At 35.7% G+C, this 20,979-nt stretch overlaps 1 protein-coding gene across 1 annotated transcript in view; it reads left to right on the top strand.

Annotated features, from left to right (window-relative positions):
- The window catches only part of GBE1 (1,4-alpha-glucan branching enzyme 1), a 327,728-nt gene that overhangs the window by 234,488 nt on the left and 72,261 nt on the right, over nucleotides 1–20,979 (top strand). The window contains exon 14 of the mRNA XM_007468908.1: nucleotides 20,579–20,763. Within this exon, the coding sequence (XP_007468970.1) occupies nucleotides 20,579–20,763 (185 nt within the window). The remainder of the gene's footprint in view (nucleotides 1–20,578; nucleotides 20,764–20,979) is intronic.

Here is a 20,979-nt window from a genome sequence, read left to right as displayed (position 1 = left end):
TTTTTTTTTTTTTTTTTTTTTTGCGGTACGCGGGCCTCTCACTGTTGTGGTCTCTGCCGTTGCGGAGCACAGGCTCCGGACACACAGGCTCAGCGCCGTGGTTCACGGGCCCAGCCACTCCGCGGCATGCGGGATCTTCCCGGACCGGGGCACGAACCCGTGTCCCCTGCATCGTCAGGCGGACTCTCAACCACTGCGCCACCAGGGAAGCCCGATAGCATAACTTTTAAAGCCTAAACAGTTCATACCTATATTATAGAAAGTCTACAATACAATAGTTATCTGCCCTTTAAAAACATATTCAGGAAATGTATTGAAAATTAACTAAAAAGCTTATACTATTAAACTTTAAAAATGTCAACTTTCAGTTTTTATAGAGGAATTTTATAGCTTGAGAGAAACAATCCAGAAACTGCTCTGCATCTTTGTTTGTACACCATTGTCTAATAGACCCTTATGAATTACTTTTAAAAAAAACTGTTGGGGCTTCCCTGGTGGTGCAGTGGTTAAGAATCCTCCTGCCAGTGCAGGGGCCACTGGTTTGAGCCCTGGTCCGCGAAGATCCCACATGCCGCGGAGCAACTAAGCCCGTGTGCCACAACTACTGAGCCTGTGCCCCAGAGCTGGAGTGCCACAACTACTGAAGCCTATGCACCTAGACCCTGTGCCCCGCAACAAGAGAAGCCCATGCACTGCAACGAAGAGTAGCCCCTGTTCACCACAACTAGAGAAAGCCTGCACACAGCAATGAAGATCCAGTGCAGCCTAAAATAAATAAATTTATTTTTTAAAATTAGAAATAAAAAATAAAATGAAAAATAACTTTTAAAAAGTTAAAAAAAATAAAGGACAGTGATCAAGCAAAAAAAAAAAAACTAATGACTAGGTAGGGGCAGGGAGATGGGGAGATATTAGAGGGTACAAAATTTCAGTTATAAGACAAGTCTGGAAATGTACAGCATGGTGATTACAGTTAATGATAGTGTACTATATACTTGAAAGTTTCTAAGAGAGTAGATCTTAAATGTTCTCACTACAAAAATAAAATCATAATTATGTGACCCAATGGAGGTATTAACAAAAGCTCTGGTGGTAATCATTTTGCAATATATAAGTACATCAAATCAACACATTGTACACCTTAAACTAATACAATGTTATATGTCAATTATATCTTAATAAAGCTGGAGGGGGTGCCTGTGATTAAAATAAAGACACTTGGAATGTGAAGGAATAAAAAAAAAAACAAAAAAAAAACTAATGATAGGTGTTTGAGCTTCACCAACATAGACAAAACCACCATCATTCAGAGGTTCCATTTTGAGATGTGCTGAGATGACCATTTGCGGATGAAAAGATGACAAAAATGAAAGTTTGAAAACCTATATAATCCACACCTTTTCAATACTTTAATCTTACATACATTATGATTATATAAAAGTCATAAGTGAAAGTTTCATGTTATACTTGATAACACCTTTCCACAAATGAGAAGACATTCAGATATCTTGGATTATTCCAATATATTATCTATAGTTTAATAAAAAATATCAATTACATTATGTAGTTAACAATTCATTCCACATTTTATATTTTCTTTTCTTTTTCTTTACTATAATGTAGAAATGCTGTGCATTTAACAATTGTTTTAAAGATCAGCTTATTTTATGCCTAGCTATAGACTTTAAAATAGTAGTATGACAGAGCTTGATTATTACATGTTGAGCAAATAAACATTTATAACCCCGGTACATTTTGAAAAATTCATTTATTGACTTTTTGAAAGGCATTTTATTTATTAAAGCAAGGTCTTCTGAAAGCTATGTGAACTGATAAGAATCTCTCATTTAATTAGGAGACTTAAATTCTGTGTGTATAGGGACTCTCCTATAAATGAGGACAAAGAAATATTAGCAGAATAAATAAATAAAAATAGTCAAACATGTTCTTTTGCTTGCAAGGTTGGAAAGCTACTGTTATTTTTCTTTTTTATCTTTATTGGAGTGTAATTGCTTTACAGTGGTGTGTCAGTTTCTGCTTTATAACAAAGTGAATCAGTTATACATATGTATATGTTCCCATATCTCTTCCCTCTTCCCTCGCACCCTCCCTATCCCACCCCTCCAGGCGGTCACAAAGCACCGAGCTGATCTCCCTGTGCTATGTGACTGCTTCCCACTAGCTATCTACCTTACGTTTGGTAGTGTATATATGTCCGTGCCTCTCTCTCACTTTGTCACAGCTTACCCTTCCCCCTCCCCATATCCTCAAGTCCATTCTCTAGTAGGTCTGTGTCTTTCTTCCTGTCTTACCGGTTTTACCCCTAGGTTCTTCATAACATTTTTTTTTCTTAAATTCCATATATATGTGTTAGCATACGGTATTTGTCTTTCTCTTTCTGACTTACTTCACTCTGTATGACAGACTCTAGGTCCATCCACCTCATTACAAATAGCTCAGTTTCGTTTCTTTTTATGGCTGAGTAATATTCCATTGTATATATGTGCCACATCTTCTTTATCCATTCATCCGAAGATGGACACTTAAGTTGTTTACATCTCCAGGCTATTGTAAATAGAGCTGCAATGAACATTTTGGTGCATGACTCTTTTTGAATTATGGTTTTCTCAGGGTATATGCCCAGTAGTGGGATTGCTGGGTCATATGGTAGTTCTATTTGTAGTTTTTTAAGGAACCTCCATACTGTTCTCCATAGTGGCTGAACCAATTCACATTCCCACCAGCAGTGCAAGAGTGTTCCCTTTTCTCCACACCCTCTCCAGCATTTATTGTTTCTAGATTTTTTGATGATGGCCATTCTGACTGGTGTGAGATGATATCTCATTGTAGTTTTGATTTGCATTTCTCTAATGATTAATGATGTTGAGCATTCTTTCATGTGTTTGTTGGCAGTCTGTATATCTTCTTTGGAGAAATGTCTATTTAGGTCTTCTGCCCATTTTTGGATTGGGTTGTTTGTTTTTTTGTTATTGAGCTGCATGAGCTGCTTATAAATTTTGGAGATTAATCCTTTGTCAGTTGCTTCATTTGCAAATATTTTCTCCCATTCTGAGGGTTGTCTTTTGGTCTTGTTTATGGTTTCCTTTGCTGTGCAAAAGCTTTGAAGTTTCATTAGGTCCCATTTGTTTATTTTTGTTTTTATTTCCATTTCTCTAGGAGGTGGGTCAAGAAGGATCTTGCTGTGATTTATGTCATAGAGTGCTCTGCCTATGTTTTCCTCTAAGAGTTTGATAGTTTCTGGCCTTACATTTAGGTCTTTAATCCATTTTGAGCTTATTTTTGTGTATGGTGTTAGGGAGTGATCTAATCCCATACTTTTACACGTACCTGCCCAGTTTTCCCAGCACCACTTATTGAAGAGGCTGTCCGGAAAGCTACTGTTATGATATTTGTTAGTCACTCCCAATATTTTTAGAGCCAGACTTTTCTTTTTTTTCTTTCTTCTTCTTCTCTTTTTTTTTTTACAATGTTGTGTTAGTTTCTGCTGTATAACAAAGTGAGAGCCAGACTTTTCAGACAGCTCCTAAAATGAGCTTGATGGGAATAAAATCCAGGGGGCAGTGATCACACGGACCAGGTATGCTCTTTTTATATACTCTTGGAAGATGTATGATCAAACAATTCCTTGACTACCTGATTCATACAGCATGTGCCTTCTCCACACGGAGAAGTATGCATGCACTTATTTTCAGCAACATGCCTATCTTCCTGGTTTCACAAACATTACTTATTCATGCATTCTCAAGAGGGTGCTATCACCCCAATAGGGGTGAAAATTGATCCTTAAGGGAGGGCAAACAAAACTTAGATATGATAATCGTTATTGCCCTCCAGAGCATCATAGCATATTTAAACAGATATGCAGTAGATCTGCAGTATTTAAATTTCACGGGTTGGAAGCAATTAGGAAAAAAATGTCTTAAAATGCTTGTGTGTGTGTGTGTCTGTGTGTGTGTCATAGGTCAGGGGGCAATAATGACAAAAAGGTCAAAAAAACACTGTATTATTCATCGTAACTCTAGTTCTTCTGTTCAAGTGTCACCCACTAGATGCTGTTTATCTCAAAGTATCAATAGTATCTCAAGGATATTTGTTTCAGTTTTCTAGTTTGATGTGTAGATTCTACTTTTAGAGTAGACACGTAAAAAGTCCTGGCTCGGCCATTTCCATGTAACTAAATGTTCCTTTTGTAAAATGAGACAAAGACATTGGCCTCATATTCTTCCTAACAGTGGTATTGATGAGAGTTCTTATTGCCTTGGAAGATATTTCTCAAGTAGCTAAAAAAGACAGGATTTAAGTTTTAAATATGTTTGAAAGTGAAAAACATGTTTTCAGTTACCACCAGCCTACTTCCAAGTTAATTCTTTTATTCTTCTCCACTTTTTTTCTTTTTCCCTTGCCAATATATGCTGCCCCCGACTAAATGAGGGCAATAGTTGCCTGAGCAAATATAACATCAAAGGCCAGACAACTTAAGATAAAGAGCTGAAACTTTTACATTCTAATTTATTTTTCCTATAGACACCCATCATATTTTTAGTAAAATACAAGGATATCTGTTCATATTTAATCAGTTGACTTTAAGGTCATAAGTTTAAATTGGAAAAAAGTTCTAATATCTCTATATTGTTATATGCATATTATGAAAATTATTTTCTTGGATAAGAAAATAATATAATCATTATACACATTAGTATTTAGTATACTGAAATCCATTTGTATTAATAGTTTTGTTTCCTAAAATCAGTTTCTATCTATGTAACTAACCATGAGTACATAAAACACTTGTTTCCTTATGAGTCAGGAATATTTTAATATTTGTTTTGTCTTGAGGAGGTTAATTGGAAAAGGCGGATATAATTATTATGACTTACTGACAGAAAAACAGAATTTTTGGATTTTAATGATCAGAAAAAAAGTTTGCTGTTTTCTGACCCTTATCACAAGATATTTTATACCAAGCAGTATTTCCCCTGCAACTTGATGATATATACTTTAGTGACACCTAAATTGTTTTTGTTTTTCAACTGTACTTAAATAAAACAATAAATGTCTCCTTTTATGCTGTGGCTAAACATACAATATCAACAGTAAGCATTGGACTGGAAACAGTTCTTTTCACCATGATTTTTATACACATTTGTTTTAATTATTTTGATAATTATAAAATAACTAGGAAATGAATCTGAGAAACTATCAAAAACTCTTGAAACATTGCTTTAAAATGTACATTTTTCAAATTGAGAAATAGGTTACTAATCTGTGAAACTAACTAGTATTTTTATCTGTTTCTCTCTACTTTGGCAAACTTCATTATATAGTCATGTGTGTTAACCTCTCCTTCTCATACTGTTTTGCCCACTCAAACCCTTGTAGGCCTCCCACTGCCCTCTCTACAGTCTGGAAACTCTGCTTTCTAAGGCCATCATTGACCTGCTGGTCTCTGCACCTACTCCCTGAACTCCCTTGATCACCTGGTTCCCTTTGATATCCCTCATGTCTTCCCTCCCTGCCTTCCTTGTTCTATCAACCATGACCCTGTTTCCCTCACAGTCTCCTTTTCACCTTGTTTCTCTTTACAACGTACATATTTCCTCAGGGGTTGTCCTGGGCCTCTTTTACTTTTTCCCCACTCTTTCTTTCTCAGAGAGCTCGTCTACTTTTAGGCTTTGTCCATCTCTTTAATTCAGATAATCCCCCCCATCTGCATCTCAGAATCGAACCTTTTGTTCTAAACTACAAATATAAATTTTTAAACTGCCTGCCTGAGATCTCTACATGGTATCTTGTTGGCTCCTGAAGCCACTGAATCCAAAACTGTAATCATCCTCCCTACAAATTGTGGTGCCTTTCAAAAATTATTATTATTATAAGTATCATCATCTCTCTTCTAGTAACCATGGGTGAACTCGAGTCATTTCAGTTGCTCCTTCCTTTTCCTTGTCTGTAACATTCAGCCAGTAACCAAGTCACAGCATCCTTATTCTTCATTTTCTTTTTCCTGTATATACTCCTATGCCATTTTTCTATTAATATTGCATTTCTTTAAACTTCTAAAGTTTATAAAGCATTATTGCATGCATAACTTCACTTAGTACAACCAACCTGCAAAGTCAGTATTCTTTTTATAATTTTCATTCTGAGGCAGTATAACACAATGGTTATGAATTCAAGTTTGGAGACAGTCTGCCCACATTCTGATCCTGGCTGCTTTACTTCCTAGCTGCATCATCTGTGGCACATTACTTAATTTTTTGGAACTTCACCTTCATCATGTCATAAATGGGGATTATAATGATACCTATCTTACTGGGCACTTGTAAGAATTAAAATATTTAGTGATGTTGTCTTTGGAATTATGCCTTGCATATAATAAGTGTTCAGTAAGTGTAAGTTCTAACTATATTACAAATAATGAAAAGTTATACAACTTGAGGTTATATATTGTGACAGACTACTAAAATTCGTGTCATTTGTAAAACATAGCCCATGTTTTACTCACTGTATACACATAATTTTGCCTGTTTTCTTATTTCTATAAGAGAAATTCTTTATTTACTGAAGACTCGACTAGGTTATAGTCAGAAAATTATCTGAAAGAGTAAAACTGCAATGGAATTTGTGGTTATATAAGTCAGTTAGTAGAGTTTACCTCTTAGTATGTTTTCACTCTGTGCTCCCACTGTTCCTATATGGTTTTTTGTTTAAAATGGGTCCCAGGAATAACATTAAAGCAAATATGTATATATCCCTGGATGGTTGTTTAGAATGTCTGCTAAGTTATGAATATTTAGGTATTTCATGAGTCTTGACATCTGTCATTTGGAACGTTAAAACTTTCTTTTTCCCCTCTGAAAAAGACACAATGATTTTCCGTAAAGTTTCAAGAAGTTTTGCGATAACTTTGACATGGTATTTATATATATTCATGTACCAATTTGTGAGGGACCGTTGAGCCATGATTCTGGATGCTTATTTTAATATATTTTTAGTGTAATTAGAGTCTCTTGGAGTCTTGGAGTCTCTTAGAGTCTCTTGTAATAAAAGTCCATTACTGTTGCTATATTTCTTTACTCTTTAGGCAAGCTATAGCATTTATTTCTGAATAACTTTCTTTATATTATTTAAAAATTAATACAGTATGTTCATTTCAGATTAAGATATGTGTTCTATAATAGCATATTTCTATTGTTTCCCTCTGTACTATACATATAATTTCTAACCTGAAGAATGGAAGTTTACTTAGATATTCTTCATACCCTTAGGTTTTTTGGTACAGTTACATTAAATTCACTTAATTGTGTATCTATATGTACAAAACATTTCATTGTATAAAATAAAAGTCACAAACCTGAAATGCTGCCCTTCCCACGTAGTCCAGATAAGTACCCAAACACTCTCACTACATAAGGAAGAAGGAAGAGGAACCAGAACTGAATATCCACCATTTGCGTCAGCTCTTTAGAAAGAATCTTCACATAAACAATTCTGCTTGTATATCTTTGGACAAAACTTAGACGCAGCGCCATAAAGGAGAGCCACAAAGGGAAGTTAGGAAATGTATCTTTTCTTGACATCAGTTTATCTAGCTAAAAGAAAAATAGCTAAGTTTCTTAGACTGAAAGAGATTTGTCTCTGACATAGAAGATGATGTTTAAGCTGGTTGTTGAAGAATGGACAGAATTTCTGGAGGCATTTGCCTTTTTGACTTGTAACAGGAATTACAAGCCAAGGACGAACTGGAGAGAAGATGTGGAAGCAGGAAAGATGGGCCGTATCATATTACTATGGGTCATCTGGTTTGCCTGAAGCAAGTTCTGTATATTGGGAGATAAAGCTTAAAGGCGAACAAAGAAACTCTACTCATTCAGGGACAAATAATAGTGATGAGCATTTCCACATGGAATAGTTTAATGAAATGGCTGGATACCATGAAAGTTAAGCACACAACTGATTAAATCACTAGTTGTGTTGCTTCATTTCTGTGTTCTTTTCTTTACCAAACCCTTTCTCTTATTAGAACTTAAACTTTTATGGAAGTGTAGAGACTGACTTAGCCTTATGGAAGATTTTAAGGTTTACCTGTGTAGAGGGTGGTGATGGCAGTTGTTTACGTCACATCAAACCTCTCTAGGAGACTTGTGCATAATATTTTAAATATTATTATTTTAAAGACATAGATTGTGTTTTTGAACCCTCCCATTTAATTGCCTTCAAAGCCAGTTGATAGGCTAATTCATAAACTTGCCATGACATTTTTAAAATTCAAAATCCATTTTATTCAGAGCAAAGGGAGACACCTGAAGCAAGCAAAGTACAATTACTGAGAACCTTTCTTCTTGCTGGGGGAAGAAGTTCACAGTGTTTCCCACAAGCCACTGTGCTGCTAGGGAACTTTTTTCTCATTTCTTGGGCACCAGCGGCCTGAGAGGAAAGCAAGAGCTGACAGCAGGGAAGTAGAGAAGGATAACTAGCTGTTGGCAGGAACTTGGAGGGATAGAAGCATCATCCAAAGGCAAACTGATACTGGTTCTTTGATTAAGTTATAAGCAGGTAGTTAAATCTCTCTACTAGGGAGTTAGAGTTGCTGCCTACAGAAGAAAGGCTGCGGGAGATTGAACCTCAGAAAAGCTATATCCAGGCTGTGCCTTGAAAGAGCATTAGATTCTTACAGACATATTCATCTAGCCTGGGAATGGTACCAGGATTGAGTTAAATGGATGTTGGTTATGAAGTATAGAGGATTTAAATGAACATTTTCTTTCCAATCTTACTTCCTGTGGCTATATGCTTCCCTTCTAAATGCATCTGCTTAGCTCTTAATAATTCATTAGGGAAGTGTGTTAATCTCTATTACTATGTATGTTTCATGTGACCACAGGGAACTGACCCTGACTTGGTGGTAACATATCCTAAATTATAGGCAAATTTTAGGGAAAAATAGTACAGTGTGACTCCACTACTAAACTTTTGAGTCTAAACCTAAAGTTAGAATAGCCACAAAGCCACAAGTATAATCAATTTTATAATCAGCCAATATATTATTTGTTTTTACATTACTGCCTTCCTCGCTTGTTTTCTACCACCTAGAAAGGTGTGGAGTCTTTCAGTGGGTGCCCTGTTCGCATGCAAAACTTTTACACTTTTTACAAGGCTGTCCACTAGCAAATCATTTTCTAAGACATTTGTTAACTACTTGCAGAAAAATCTGAATTCAGTTAGGATTTTATTAAAGAACCCCTTTTTTTCCCCCATGATTTCTCCCTTATTCCCACTTCACTCCCCATCCAAGAGTATCGTGAGTCCTCTGCTTCATGTAGCATCAAAATGGTTTTGGAATGAATGGCAAAAGTCCATTACTGTTGCTATCAATTTTCTCAAGAAAATATTATCTAGCTCTTAAAAATTGTGTTTGCATAAAAATAACACATTCTCAGTTCAGTCTCGTTTGTTCTGTTCATTGTCTTATCCTTGTTTGATGATACTTTTATTTATTTTAAAACAAAATTGTGCCACGAAGGTGGAATGTAGGTCAAAGTATATAGAGCATCATGAACAATTCGAAATTCTGCCTCCTATTGGCATGGCAGTCAGAGGAGAACGCCAGAGGAGGCCTCTGAGAAATAGAGAGCTGAAGTTATCTCTGATATACATCTTCCCCTCCCCTGGTGACATGGATATGCTCCTCTTTATCCATCCCCTTTCCATCCCAAAGCACTTTTGTCTGTTTTTCTTATGGTCTTATAAAGACCAATTTTGCAATCAGTTAAAAAAAAAATTGTTAGATACTTTATCTGAGTCCCTGTGCTGTGAACTGTATAATCAAAAAGTAAGACAGAACTTTCCATAAGCAATCTATAGGCTACTAAGGGAAGCAGATTTCCTTCATTTTCTTCTTTCAACACAGGTTTAATAAATCCTTGAGTGGGTACTCTGTGCCTGTTATTAGATTAGGCAGTAGGGATAATAAATAAAAATATAGGATAACTAGGATATAGGATATCTATCCCCAGTCTGAGACAAGCAAAAAAAAAAAAAAAAAACCCAAAAATTTTACACTATTTAAGTAATTGTTTTAACAAGGGAAAAATTTACATCTAAGTACTAGTGGAAGCACAAGCACCAAAACTTCCTGCAGAAGTTAAAAAAGGCCTCATGGAGACCAAACAGCTATCACTTGGGGTAGTAACAGCAGGAGTAGCAGAACACACAAGGCACAAACGGAGCACAGGTCAGTAATAGGTATAATTTATTTGTACACTTGAGAGTGGAATTGGAAATATATACCTTTACACCTTTTTATAGCTCTTTCATTACCTTCCCTAATGCCTGTACATTCATAGTAGGTTTCCAGCTAATGTTGTTCAAATTAAGTACCTAATACCAGATACAATGGAAAGAATACAGATGATATAAGTTTGAATATTAACTTTGATATTTTATACCTTATAACCTTAGATAGTTATATTACCTTCCTGATCTATTATCTGAAAATAGGAATAATGCCCCCTCCCATATTCAGGGGTTTTTGCAACTATTATCTGAAATAACTGCTAAAAATTCTAGCACAGAGTCTGTGTATCTAGAGAGCTCTCAAGTAATTACTATTGCTTTTATTATTTTAATATAGTTTTATGATTACATTTCATTTATTTAAAGCATTTTTCCATTTTCGTGATTTAAAGGAAAGCATCAAGAAATATATAATTACCCGTCAATATAATAATGGTAATTCTTCAGCATTTAAAACGACTGGTTTATAAACGTGTCTACCTTTATTCTACCACACTTGTAGGTAATATAAAGTTAATCTGATCTTGTACTTACGGACATTGATAGTTAAGAGAATTTTTTGTTTGTTTGCTTGTTTTATTTTGATAATCTTCTTATCAAGACACTTGAGGTAAGCAAGTGTTCACCCCCTATTCTGTGCTTTATTGATGGGCACTTATCACCCAAAGCAATTCTAATCATGTAGATAAGTAAAGGTATTGACTGGTTTGGCCATGGTCCAAGCATAGTTCAAGTTGAAAATTGTTTTCCCAAGTGCCCAGAGCTCATTTGGCTATTGCCTCAAGACTTTTTATGCATAATTAATCAGGGGGAAGGCTGGGGAGAGCAGGACAGAATGAGAGTATTGACCAGCCTCAGTACCGCAGCTCCAACAGAAGCATTATTTCTGGCCCCTTTAAGCTGTCACAGTGTCAGAGGCATGAACGATAGTCACAACAGTATTATTAGATGGAGCAAGACAGCAGCTATAGTGCTTGATTCAGGCCACCATGCCCTTTATCTAGGGGATGAAGGACTGGAAGTTATCATGTCTTTTGTTCAAAATATTAGGTTGTAAATTTGTTATGGGAATTTTAAGGAAACCTAGTAGTATACTAATCCTTTTTTTTAAATGTCTTAAAATAGGAAATATATATACATACACATATATACCATAAACTGCCTCAGAATTTAAAATTTACGAGTGCAAAGCTTACATACTAAGATGAGCCAGTCTCTCCCAGGTGTTTAGTTAAATATACTACCTGTCAGAAAATCATAGAATAAACAAATAGAAAAAAATAAAGCATTCATTTCTCACAGTATAGTTTTCAGTTCTTTGGTTATACCCTCAGATATCACTGCTATTGCTCTCTTTCATCAGTGCCCTCTCTTGTTACGCAGTCTATTATAGGCCTTCAGGTTTTAGTTCAGCTTGCCAGCGCTTAATACTGTTGAGCACTGTTTCCTCTAGGAAGCACTACTTCTCAGGGCTCAGGCTCCCGTCTCCTACATGCCATGGTTTTCCTCTTCTGTCTCTGGCCCTTCCTCTGCCAGCTTTTCCAGGCCCCCCTTCCTCTACCCCAACTAGCCGTATGAGTGTGCCTCTGACTTTGTCCCATTATACTCTCTTTTCTGCCTCTATTCCCTGAGTATTCTCCCCAGGCAATTTCATCCACTCCCGTGGCATCAGTTACCCTGTATGTTTCTAAAAGCTATATACATGCCTAGTATGCAAAGATTTTTGTTCTGTTTTGTTTTTAATACCAAGGGAAATTCTAGAATTCCAAGATTGAGTTCCTAAGACTGACTCCTCCCCCTTCCCTGTATATTGACATAATTTTCAGTCCGTCCTCCCTAACTGTCATCTCTGGGCATTTATATTTGCTCTTGGAGGAGGTTTGCTGCCATTCTCTCCTTTCCTCCCCTACAGTTTTTTGTTATTTCAACTCATACTGATCCTATAAGCCTTTTTTGAGCCTTCTCCCCAACTTCCTCTCTTTAAGGAAATATGTATTTTTATATTTGTTTATATATATAAACATATATATATATGTATGTATTTTTATATTTGTCTTTCTTCCTCATTCGATTGTAAGCTCTGTGAGGAAAGGGACCATGCTGATGTACACTGAGCACGTTATCTGATACACAGGATACACTTCAGTAGTTTTAAAATTAGAATTTTGTGTTATAGTTGAGCATATGGTCAATATAGGGAGTCATGGGGCTCAGAATATAATCACTGATTTGCACCTTTTGAAGGAAGAGTGTACACGAGGGAGGCTCCAGGGAGAACCCAGAGACCGTAGGATTTGATTTTAAAATAGTCTTCGGTACAGGTAAGCGGAATGGGCATTAAAGTTTGTTTGGTTTTTAAAAATATTTTCTTTACGACTTACCATATATACATACACACATATATATATTTATACACATTTTATGTGTATATATAGATACACTTGATATTAACAAAGAGTTACCTAAAATCCGCAGAATGGAGGCTGTGATAGACTTTAAGGGTAAATCCCAGTAGCACTGCTGAGTTTTGTTCAGCTTGTCTTTATCTCCTCTTCTGAGTCTGACTGTCATATTTTGTTTCTGTACCTCAAAAGAGATGATGTTAGACCTTTATCAGTTGTAGAGGGAAACATCCAACCTTAACAAGTATTTAAGGAGTCCCTGTTGGTAGGTATAATACACGGGAACATGCTGTGGAGAATGAAGTGTAGTGTAGCCCCTGCCCGGAGCCATAGTGATCAGTGTCAGAGGTGGGATGGAGCAGTAGATAACAAGTTTATTTTTCTAAAAAGGGAAATCACACTCCCTAATATAGAAAAATATTTTATTCTGTGCCTCACCTTCTGGTAACTTGATGGCCTTGAGAAAGACGGAAGTATTTGATTTTAAAATAGATACTTCCTTTTAAAAAGAGTTAGTCTTCAGTACATTTAAAAGAAGTAGGGCTTCCCTGGTGCTGCAGTGGTTGAGAGTCCGCCTGCCGATGCAGGGCACACGGGTTCGTGCCCCGGTCCGGGAAGATCCCACATGCCGCGGAGCGGATAGGCCCGTGAGCCATGGCCGCTAGGCCTGCGCATCCAGAGCCTGTGCTCCTCAACGGGAGAGGCCACGACAGTCAGAGGTCCGCGTACCGCAAAAAAAAAAAAGAGAAGTAGGAGCTAAAGTTTTTTATATTCTCATTAAAACTGTACCTTATTCTCATGTATACATAAACTTGGTATCAACAAAGAGTTACATAACATCCACAGCATGGAGGCTGTGATAGACTTTAATTAATTCCTAGGTAAAATTAGTATGTATTACAATTTAGAGAAACAAAACACACAAACCGGCTAATCAAAATGTTCAGCTAACAGAGCTGGGGCTTTTTTCATTAGTTGTATTGTCTCGAATTTCATCACTGCAACAGCTGGCTTCTTGTCAATTTATAGTTTGGACCTTTACATCAAAGAGCAAAAAATTAATTACAGGAAAAGAAATCCCAATAGGAATTTCGCGCTTAGAGATTTTTCACAATTAACCAGGCATGAATGGTGCTGTTTGCAGACGAAATGGAAAGGGAGAAAAGGAACAGCGTAGAATTTTCTAGAAGCATTAATTAACCATAGCAATGTTAGTCACTTGCTTCCCTGTGTTTGTTTTAAAGTTGTTTAGCTAAAGCTTTCAGCCTTCTCATTTCTGGAAGCATCCACTTCTGTTACTATATTGAATGCAATGAATCATGGCCTGCACTGTGAGTTTTCTTACAAAATGTCCCAAGTGGCAGCTCAAAAAATTACCATCCTCCCTTCATTTTGAAACGAGTACCATTCTATATATTACCTTAGTGATCATAATTGTAATTTAACGAGCAGAAAGAGCATGCTTTGATGGTTAGTGCAAGGTTACTTGTAATGCATATTTTGGACTTGGAAGTCTTGTTCTCAGGAGTCACACTCATTGCCTCTGCACTGGAGTTAGTTTAAATGTAACTTTTCTAAACCTCTTAACTGTTGAGTAAACCAGCCGAAGATTTTTAAAATGCTTTCCTCAATTTAGGCTTCTACTTTTTTTTTTCTTTTTTATGTAGCTTAGAAACCCTTGTGTTTCATTCTTCTAGTTCCTAACATTCTAATACAGTGAGTAGATCTTACCCTTTTTAAGACTCAGACTTCTGGAGCATCTGAAGAACACCTTTCTCTCCTCAGAAAAATGCACAGATGAACATACATACAACATTTTGCATAAAATATCAGGAGTCTGTAGGAAAGCATGAACCCCAGGTTATAAATGCCTGTTGCTTTCACTGAGGAATGTATACATATATTATGTATGCATGTAAACATAACGTATTTATATATAATTTAGAAATATATATTCACACATATTTTTTAATTTGGTTAAATTAAAATGCTGATTCAGATCATGTGTTCCCTATTCCATCAAGTTATCTGTACTAAAACAAGTCAGTTACCTTCTTTGCCATTACCTGAATAAATTTAGATTTCTTATCCATCTTTATACACAGCAGGCCTTACTTATAAGCTTATTTGGGTGAGCATGTTTCACTGTACTGTCTCAAATGCTGCCACATTTCCTAAGTAATCTGTAGACCATAGCTGAGAAGAACATTCTTAACTTGTTTTAATGATAATATTTTTCTTCATTAGGTTTGTGAGCTGAGAACTAGTGTAAGATACTAACGGGCATTTTCTGCTTTTCTCTTTTCAGTCTGAGAATGGTTCACTGTTATCCAAGGTCACTTTGAAAGTCTTTCTGCGATTTGCTTCCATTTATTTTATGCTTGTGTTTACAGTTTTGAACCAAATATGAATTTAATGTTGCATTTGTCTACATTAAACTTAATTTGCCCCTTGTCAGATCATTTACAACAGAGATAACATTCAAAAGCCACTCTGTAAAATGTTTTGTCTGCAATCACTAATGGAATTTTTCTGTCTATTTCTTTGTTGTATGCAACTTTCTATATCTTTCAATTTAAAAAGAAGCCTCTCCAGGAGATTTTTCAGAGAATCTAAATTAGTCTGTAATAGAGATTAATAAATTATTCTCTAATAGAATAGGGTCTTCTTCATGTCATATTTTTTTAAACAGTTCTTTTTTCTAACTCAGAAGTTTAATTTCATATTCCATATTATGTAAGTATGCTTATTGGAATGTTCTTTAAAGTAGTGACATACAAAATCCTAAATTGGATTATGATACCAAACATTTTTACCACTTTCATCTTTTTCTTATATTTTTTCCAAGTACTTAATTTGCCCTCATGTAATAAATTTTCTTCTTAATAGTTAATAGATTTAGATGTTATTGAAAAGATAAATGAATGTTTAAGATCAATGTATGTTAGAAGGCACTAAAATGAAGTCTTAAATTTAAGTAATAAAGAGTACTTTTAAAGTAAAAACTTAAACATATACATTAAGGAATATAATTTGTGTGTGTGTTAAACATTATTTTGAGAAACAATTTACTACCTTGTGCCTGTGTCTTCAAATAATTAGCAATGTTCAAAACTTGGGAAATGTTTTCTCTTAGAATCCTATCTGCTATTTACCTTTTGAACCAGTATTTTACTTATTCAGTTGATGTTAGGGAAATATCAGACAAGTGTACAGAGATGCATTTATAAGACTGGTCTTTTTTTATAATGCTAGAATATTAGAAAAAGCCAAAATGACTAACATGAGGAAAATAGTTAAATAAAATTGCATTTTATGTACAAAATGGAATACCGTCATGGTGATAATATATACTTATTAACATGAAAAGTGTTTATATTAAAATTCAAAATTATATATAATATATCTACCTTTTTTCAAAAACTAGTTGTTAAGTAGGTAGGTAGGTAGGTAAGATAGATAAATAGATAGATGGATATGTATATACATATAGGTATGGATATAGATAGAGATATATATATAGCTATTGCTATAGATATAAATAAAAATAAATAAAATATTTATCAACAGGGAAACAGTGATGTCATTTCGCTTGGGCTGCTATAATGAAATGCCAAAGACCAGGTAGCTTATAAACAATAAGAGTTTATTTCTCACAATTTCTGGAGACTTGGGGTCTGAGATCAGAGTGCCAGCATGGTTGAGTGAGGGACCTTTTCCAGGTCATAGACTTCTAGTGATATCTTTTTGTGGTGGAAGGAGAAAGGGAGCTCAGTGGAGTCTCGTATTTATAAAAGTGCTAATCACTTTCATAAGGGCTCTACCTGCATGACCTAAACACCTTCCAAAGGTCCCACATCCTAAGACCATCATACTGAGGATTAAATTTCAACTTAGGTGGAATAGAATCATCTGTATACTATATATATATATATATATACTATAAAAATATATACTATATAGCATAATATATACAATATATAGCATATATGTGTGTATAATATATAGTATAACTATAAATAACCCCTGAGAGCTTGTTCAGAGGTTGTAGGATGAACATGTAGTAGGAATAATGAAGGAAGAGTATAGAGAGGGGATTCCTAACATAGCAACCTGATTTGCCCTATCAATCTGGGTGTCTTGTAGCAAAATTACTTTCACAGTCAATTCTGCGTTTTAAGATCTAAAATAGATAATTCAAAGAACATTAATACTTGGCTTAGGGAAATGTGTTTGTATTATAAAATATACGAATAAACGCATCAGCGTAGAACTTCCACACTTTAAAGAGAAGAATAATGTACCATGAAACCAAGTGAAGAAGGGCCAAATAGCTGCCTTGAATTCATCCTGGTTGCTTGTGTGTCTGCTGAAGAGTTGGGCTGGTCAGTTCCCTCCTCAGAATGATGGGAACCAGAAATTTTAGGTTTATAGTAACTCTCACTTATTGGCTTTTATGTCATTCTTTTCTGAGCAGCATCAGAAATGAGTGTGTAATGTAAAAGCTGCCAAACATTGAAAGCTTTAGCCGCCAGACCCTGTACCAAGTGCCTTAACGTACCTCGTTTGAACCTTAAAAGAGCTTTTATGAAACTTGTTATCCTATTTTACAGATGAGGAAACTGAGTCCCAGAGAGATTCAATTGCCTAAATTCATGTTTCTCATAAATGTCCTCATTGGAATTAAAATCCATACAGCAGGCAGTCATCAAATCCTGTTATTTCCACCTCAAAAATGCCATTCTTTTCTCCATTCCCACTGCATCTGGTCATCTCTCTCTTTTTTTTGTTTTTCTTTTTTGGCCACACAGTGCGGCTAGTACGATCTTAGTTCCCCAACCAGGGATCGAAACTGAGCCCTTGACAGGGAAGGCACAGAGTCCACTGGACCACCAGGGAACTCCCCTGGTTATTTCTTATCTTATACTTTGAATTCCATGTTAGCTTTCCTACCATTCAGGTATTTCCAATATCCAGTGTCTCCTCCACATTGTATTTACCAGAGATACTTTAATAAAAACACATTTGAGCTTTGCATCCCCCTACTTAAAAGTAGCTTAAGGTTTAAAGATTGTAAGGCCCATCCTAATCTAGCTTCATCCTGCCTGTCTCACCTCTTCTCCTTACCACAAGCCCTATTTCATGGCTAAACCAAACTCCTTACTACATCTCACCTTCTCACTCAACACATTTGCACATCATTCCATTATCTTGGAATCTCTGCCCACATATGAGAGTTTGGTCAACGTTTGCACTATATTTCCATGGTATCTGCTTCTAAGCAATACGGGAGAGTGGTAACCAAGGGTGAGGGTGCTAAAATCAAACTGTCTGGGCTAATAGGCCCCACTACTTAATAACTCTCTGTGCCTCAGTTTCCTTACCTATAAAACTGGGACAATAATAGTAACTACTTCAGGGTTGTTGAAAATGAAAGGAATTAATTCATGTGTAATGCTTAGAATAGTGCCTGGCAAATAATAAGCCAACTGTAAGCTTTTGTTGCTGATTCTACTATGATAATCATGATGGCAGTGATATAACAATCTCCCCCCAAGAAAGGCTAAAGAAATTGCTTATTAATACTGGAGTCAACTCAGAGATTCATGGTCATACCAAAATAAAAGTATTTTGCCTATAGAGAGATTGGATCCGGTTTGTAGGCTACTATACTTTAGCTACCCTATGGCATTTCTGGTCTCTCCTAAATTCCCAACTAGTTGAAATCCCACTAGTACTAGGACATATAATTTTCTCCAGACAGTACCTTCAGTATCAGCAATGAATATGCTGTTCTACAATTCTGGAGGTGCATCTTTTTGCTGGTTGAATGGATGATGGAGCAAGCTATGCCATGGGTTCACTGTGGGCTGATGTGAATCAGGCTCCAGACCTAGGCAGGACTCCTAAGTGTAGCAGAGGGAAGTTCCTGTATCACTTTAAGACACCATAAAGTAAATAAAGGCCCACAAAGTTAGAAATCTGGTTCCCTCCTCTGTCACATAGCAGACAACAATATAAGAAATATTGTTTAGACTGAAATACTCGAATTAAGGAAATTTTTTGCAGACACTTTAATTTTTATGAAGCTGCTACAGACATATTTGGATGTTATTTTTATTTTGATGACTATAGTCCTGAAAAGTTAAATGTAAATTGCAGTGTTTCTTAGCAGAGTTTACCATTTAAAGCAACTCTACAGTAAATCATTTTGAATTACATCATAGCTTGTTAGTTTTTACTTATTAGAATATTAATATGCTAGCTTCTTTTCTGCCTTTCTTTTTTATTGAAGTATAACTGACATAACATTACATTAGTTTCAGATGTACAACACAATGACTCAGTATTTGTATATATTGCAAAATGATCATCCAGTCAGTCCAGTTAAGATCCATCACCCTACATAGTTACAAATTTTTTTTTTTCTTGTGATGACAACTCTCAAGATCCTCTCTCCTAGCTAACTTTCAAATATGCAATGCCGTATTATCAACTATAGTCACCATGCTGTACATTACATCCCCATATTTTTAAATTTTTATTTAATAACTGGAAATTTATATCTTTTGACCCTCTTCACCCATTTGCCCAACCCTCCACCCCTACCTCAGGCAACTACTGGTCTGTTCTCTGTCTCCATGCACTTGTTTTCTGTTTGCTGATTGGTGGTTGTTATTGTTGTTTTTAGACTCCACATATCAGTTAGATCATACGGTATTTGTCTTTTTCTGTCTGACTTATTTCACTTAGCAACTATTTACTTTAAAGTAGGACACACTTGTATCAGCTACGGTACTTTCCAACTCAAAGGAGAAATCTGTGGCTTAGAAAATTGCAGCATTAAATTGGCAAATGTAAGTAAATTTTGGAAAGTAGTGTTTAATTTTTAAGAGAAAAAAAAGAAGTCATAAAATAGAAATCTAACCTGGGGAAAACAATAGGAGCCAGTCTATTAGACCACTAATATCTAAATTTGATTTTCAGAAGGAAGAATGTATAATATGTAGATGTTATTATTTTATTTCATTTTAAAAGTGTATCAGGTTTCTGGTTCTCATCATTATAATGAGAAATAATATCAAATGGGTTCCCAACGAAGTGTCCCAGCTGTACACACACACACACACACACACACACACACACACACACACACACATTTAAATTAAAGATATACATCTAATGGTGGCACATGGATCTGAGAAAGGAATGGGGAAAATGAATAATAAAAGCTATGACTTGGGTTTCTGTAGCACCTGAAGTTTAAAACGTACTTGCCTGATGTGATGAGGTAGAAAGAACTTTGGATTTTAATGAGAAGAACTAAATTTTAATGGTTGCTTTTCTAGTTATTATCCATGTGAGGTTGGGCAAGTCCCTTAACTGTCTAGAGTTTTGGGTTTCTCATCTGTGAAATGAATATAATAGAGAGTTCCTTCGAGGATCAAAAAATAATGTACATACAGCCTTTGGAAATTGCAAAGCGTTGTACAGTTTTCAGAGATTATAGAAATAGAGATCTCAAAAATTACTCCGAGATTTCAGAGATTATTTCAGAGATGAAATAAGTATGACAGAGATACTGTTCTCAGTTTGTGCATGAGGAAAATGAGATGTAGAACAAGGAATGTGTGACCAGGCTAAAACTGTGCCCTGGGCTTTTGAGTCCAAATGCTGCCGGTACTGCATGCTAGACTATGCTGTTTCTAAGCCAGGGTTGTGCATCATTTATAGGGCACAGCTATAGTAAATTATAACCTAAACTGATTTCAAAGACTTTAAAACATACAATTATTGAGTTATCTTAATAAGAAATGCTAATATTACCAGGTGATGTTTATGTTTGTTTTCAAATGCAGGTAATGAATTTGGGCATCCTGAATGGTTAGACTTCCCAAGGAAAGGAAATAATGAGAGCTACCATTATGCAAGAAGGCAGTTTCATTTAAGTGATGATGACCTTCTCCGCTATAAGTTCCTAAATAACTTTGACAGGGATATGAATAAATTGGAAGAAAGATGTCATTGGCTTTCAGCTCCACAGGTAAGCTCTTTACTCTAAATGTTATGTTTTAGTCACCAGTGTTGTACATGCTTAGAATGGCAATTGATTTAAATCTATATGCAGATCTTTTAAACAGCATTTTATTATTCAGTGTGTAGTGCCCTGTGACATACTTCAGGTTGTCAAAACATGTTACTGAAGTCTCCCCAACAGATAATGAAAATCTTAAACATAATTCCCTGCTTACATTCCTGG

This window comes from Lipotes vexillifer, unplaced genomic scaffold, assembly GCF_000442215.2.
Source record: "Lipotes vexillifer unplaced genomic scaffold, Lipotes_vexillifer_v1.1 scaffold65, whole genome shotgun sequence".
In the NCBI taxonomy this organism is placed as follows: domain Eukaryota; kingdom Metazoa; phylum Chordata; class Mammalia; order Artiodactyla; family Lipotidae; genus Lipotes; species Lipotes vexillifer.
The sequence above is the reverse complement of the archived record's forward strand: the minus strand, read 5'-3'. Positions and strand labels throughout refer to the sequence as shown.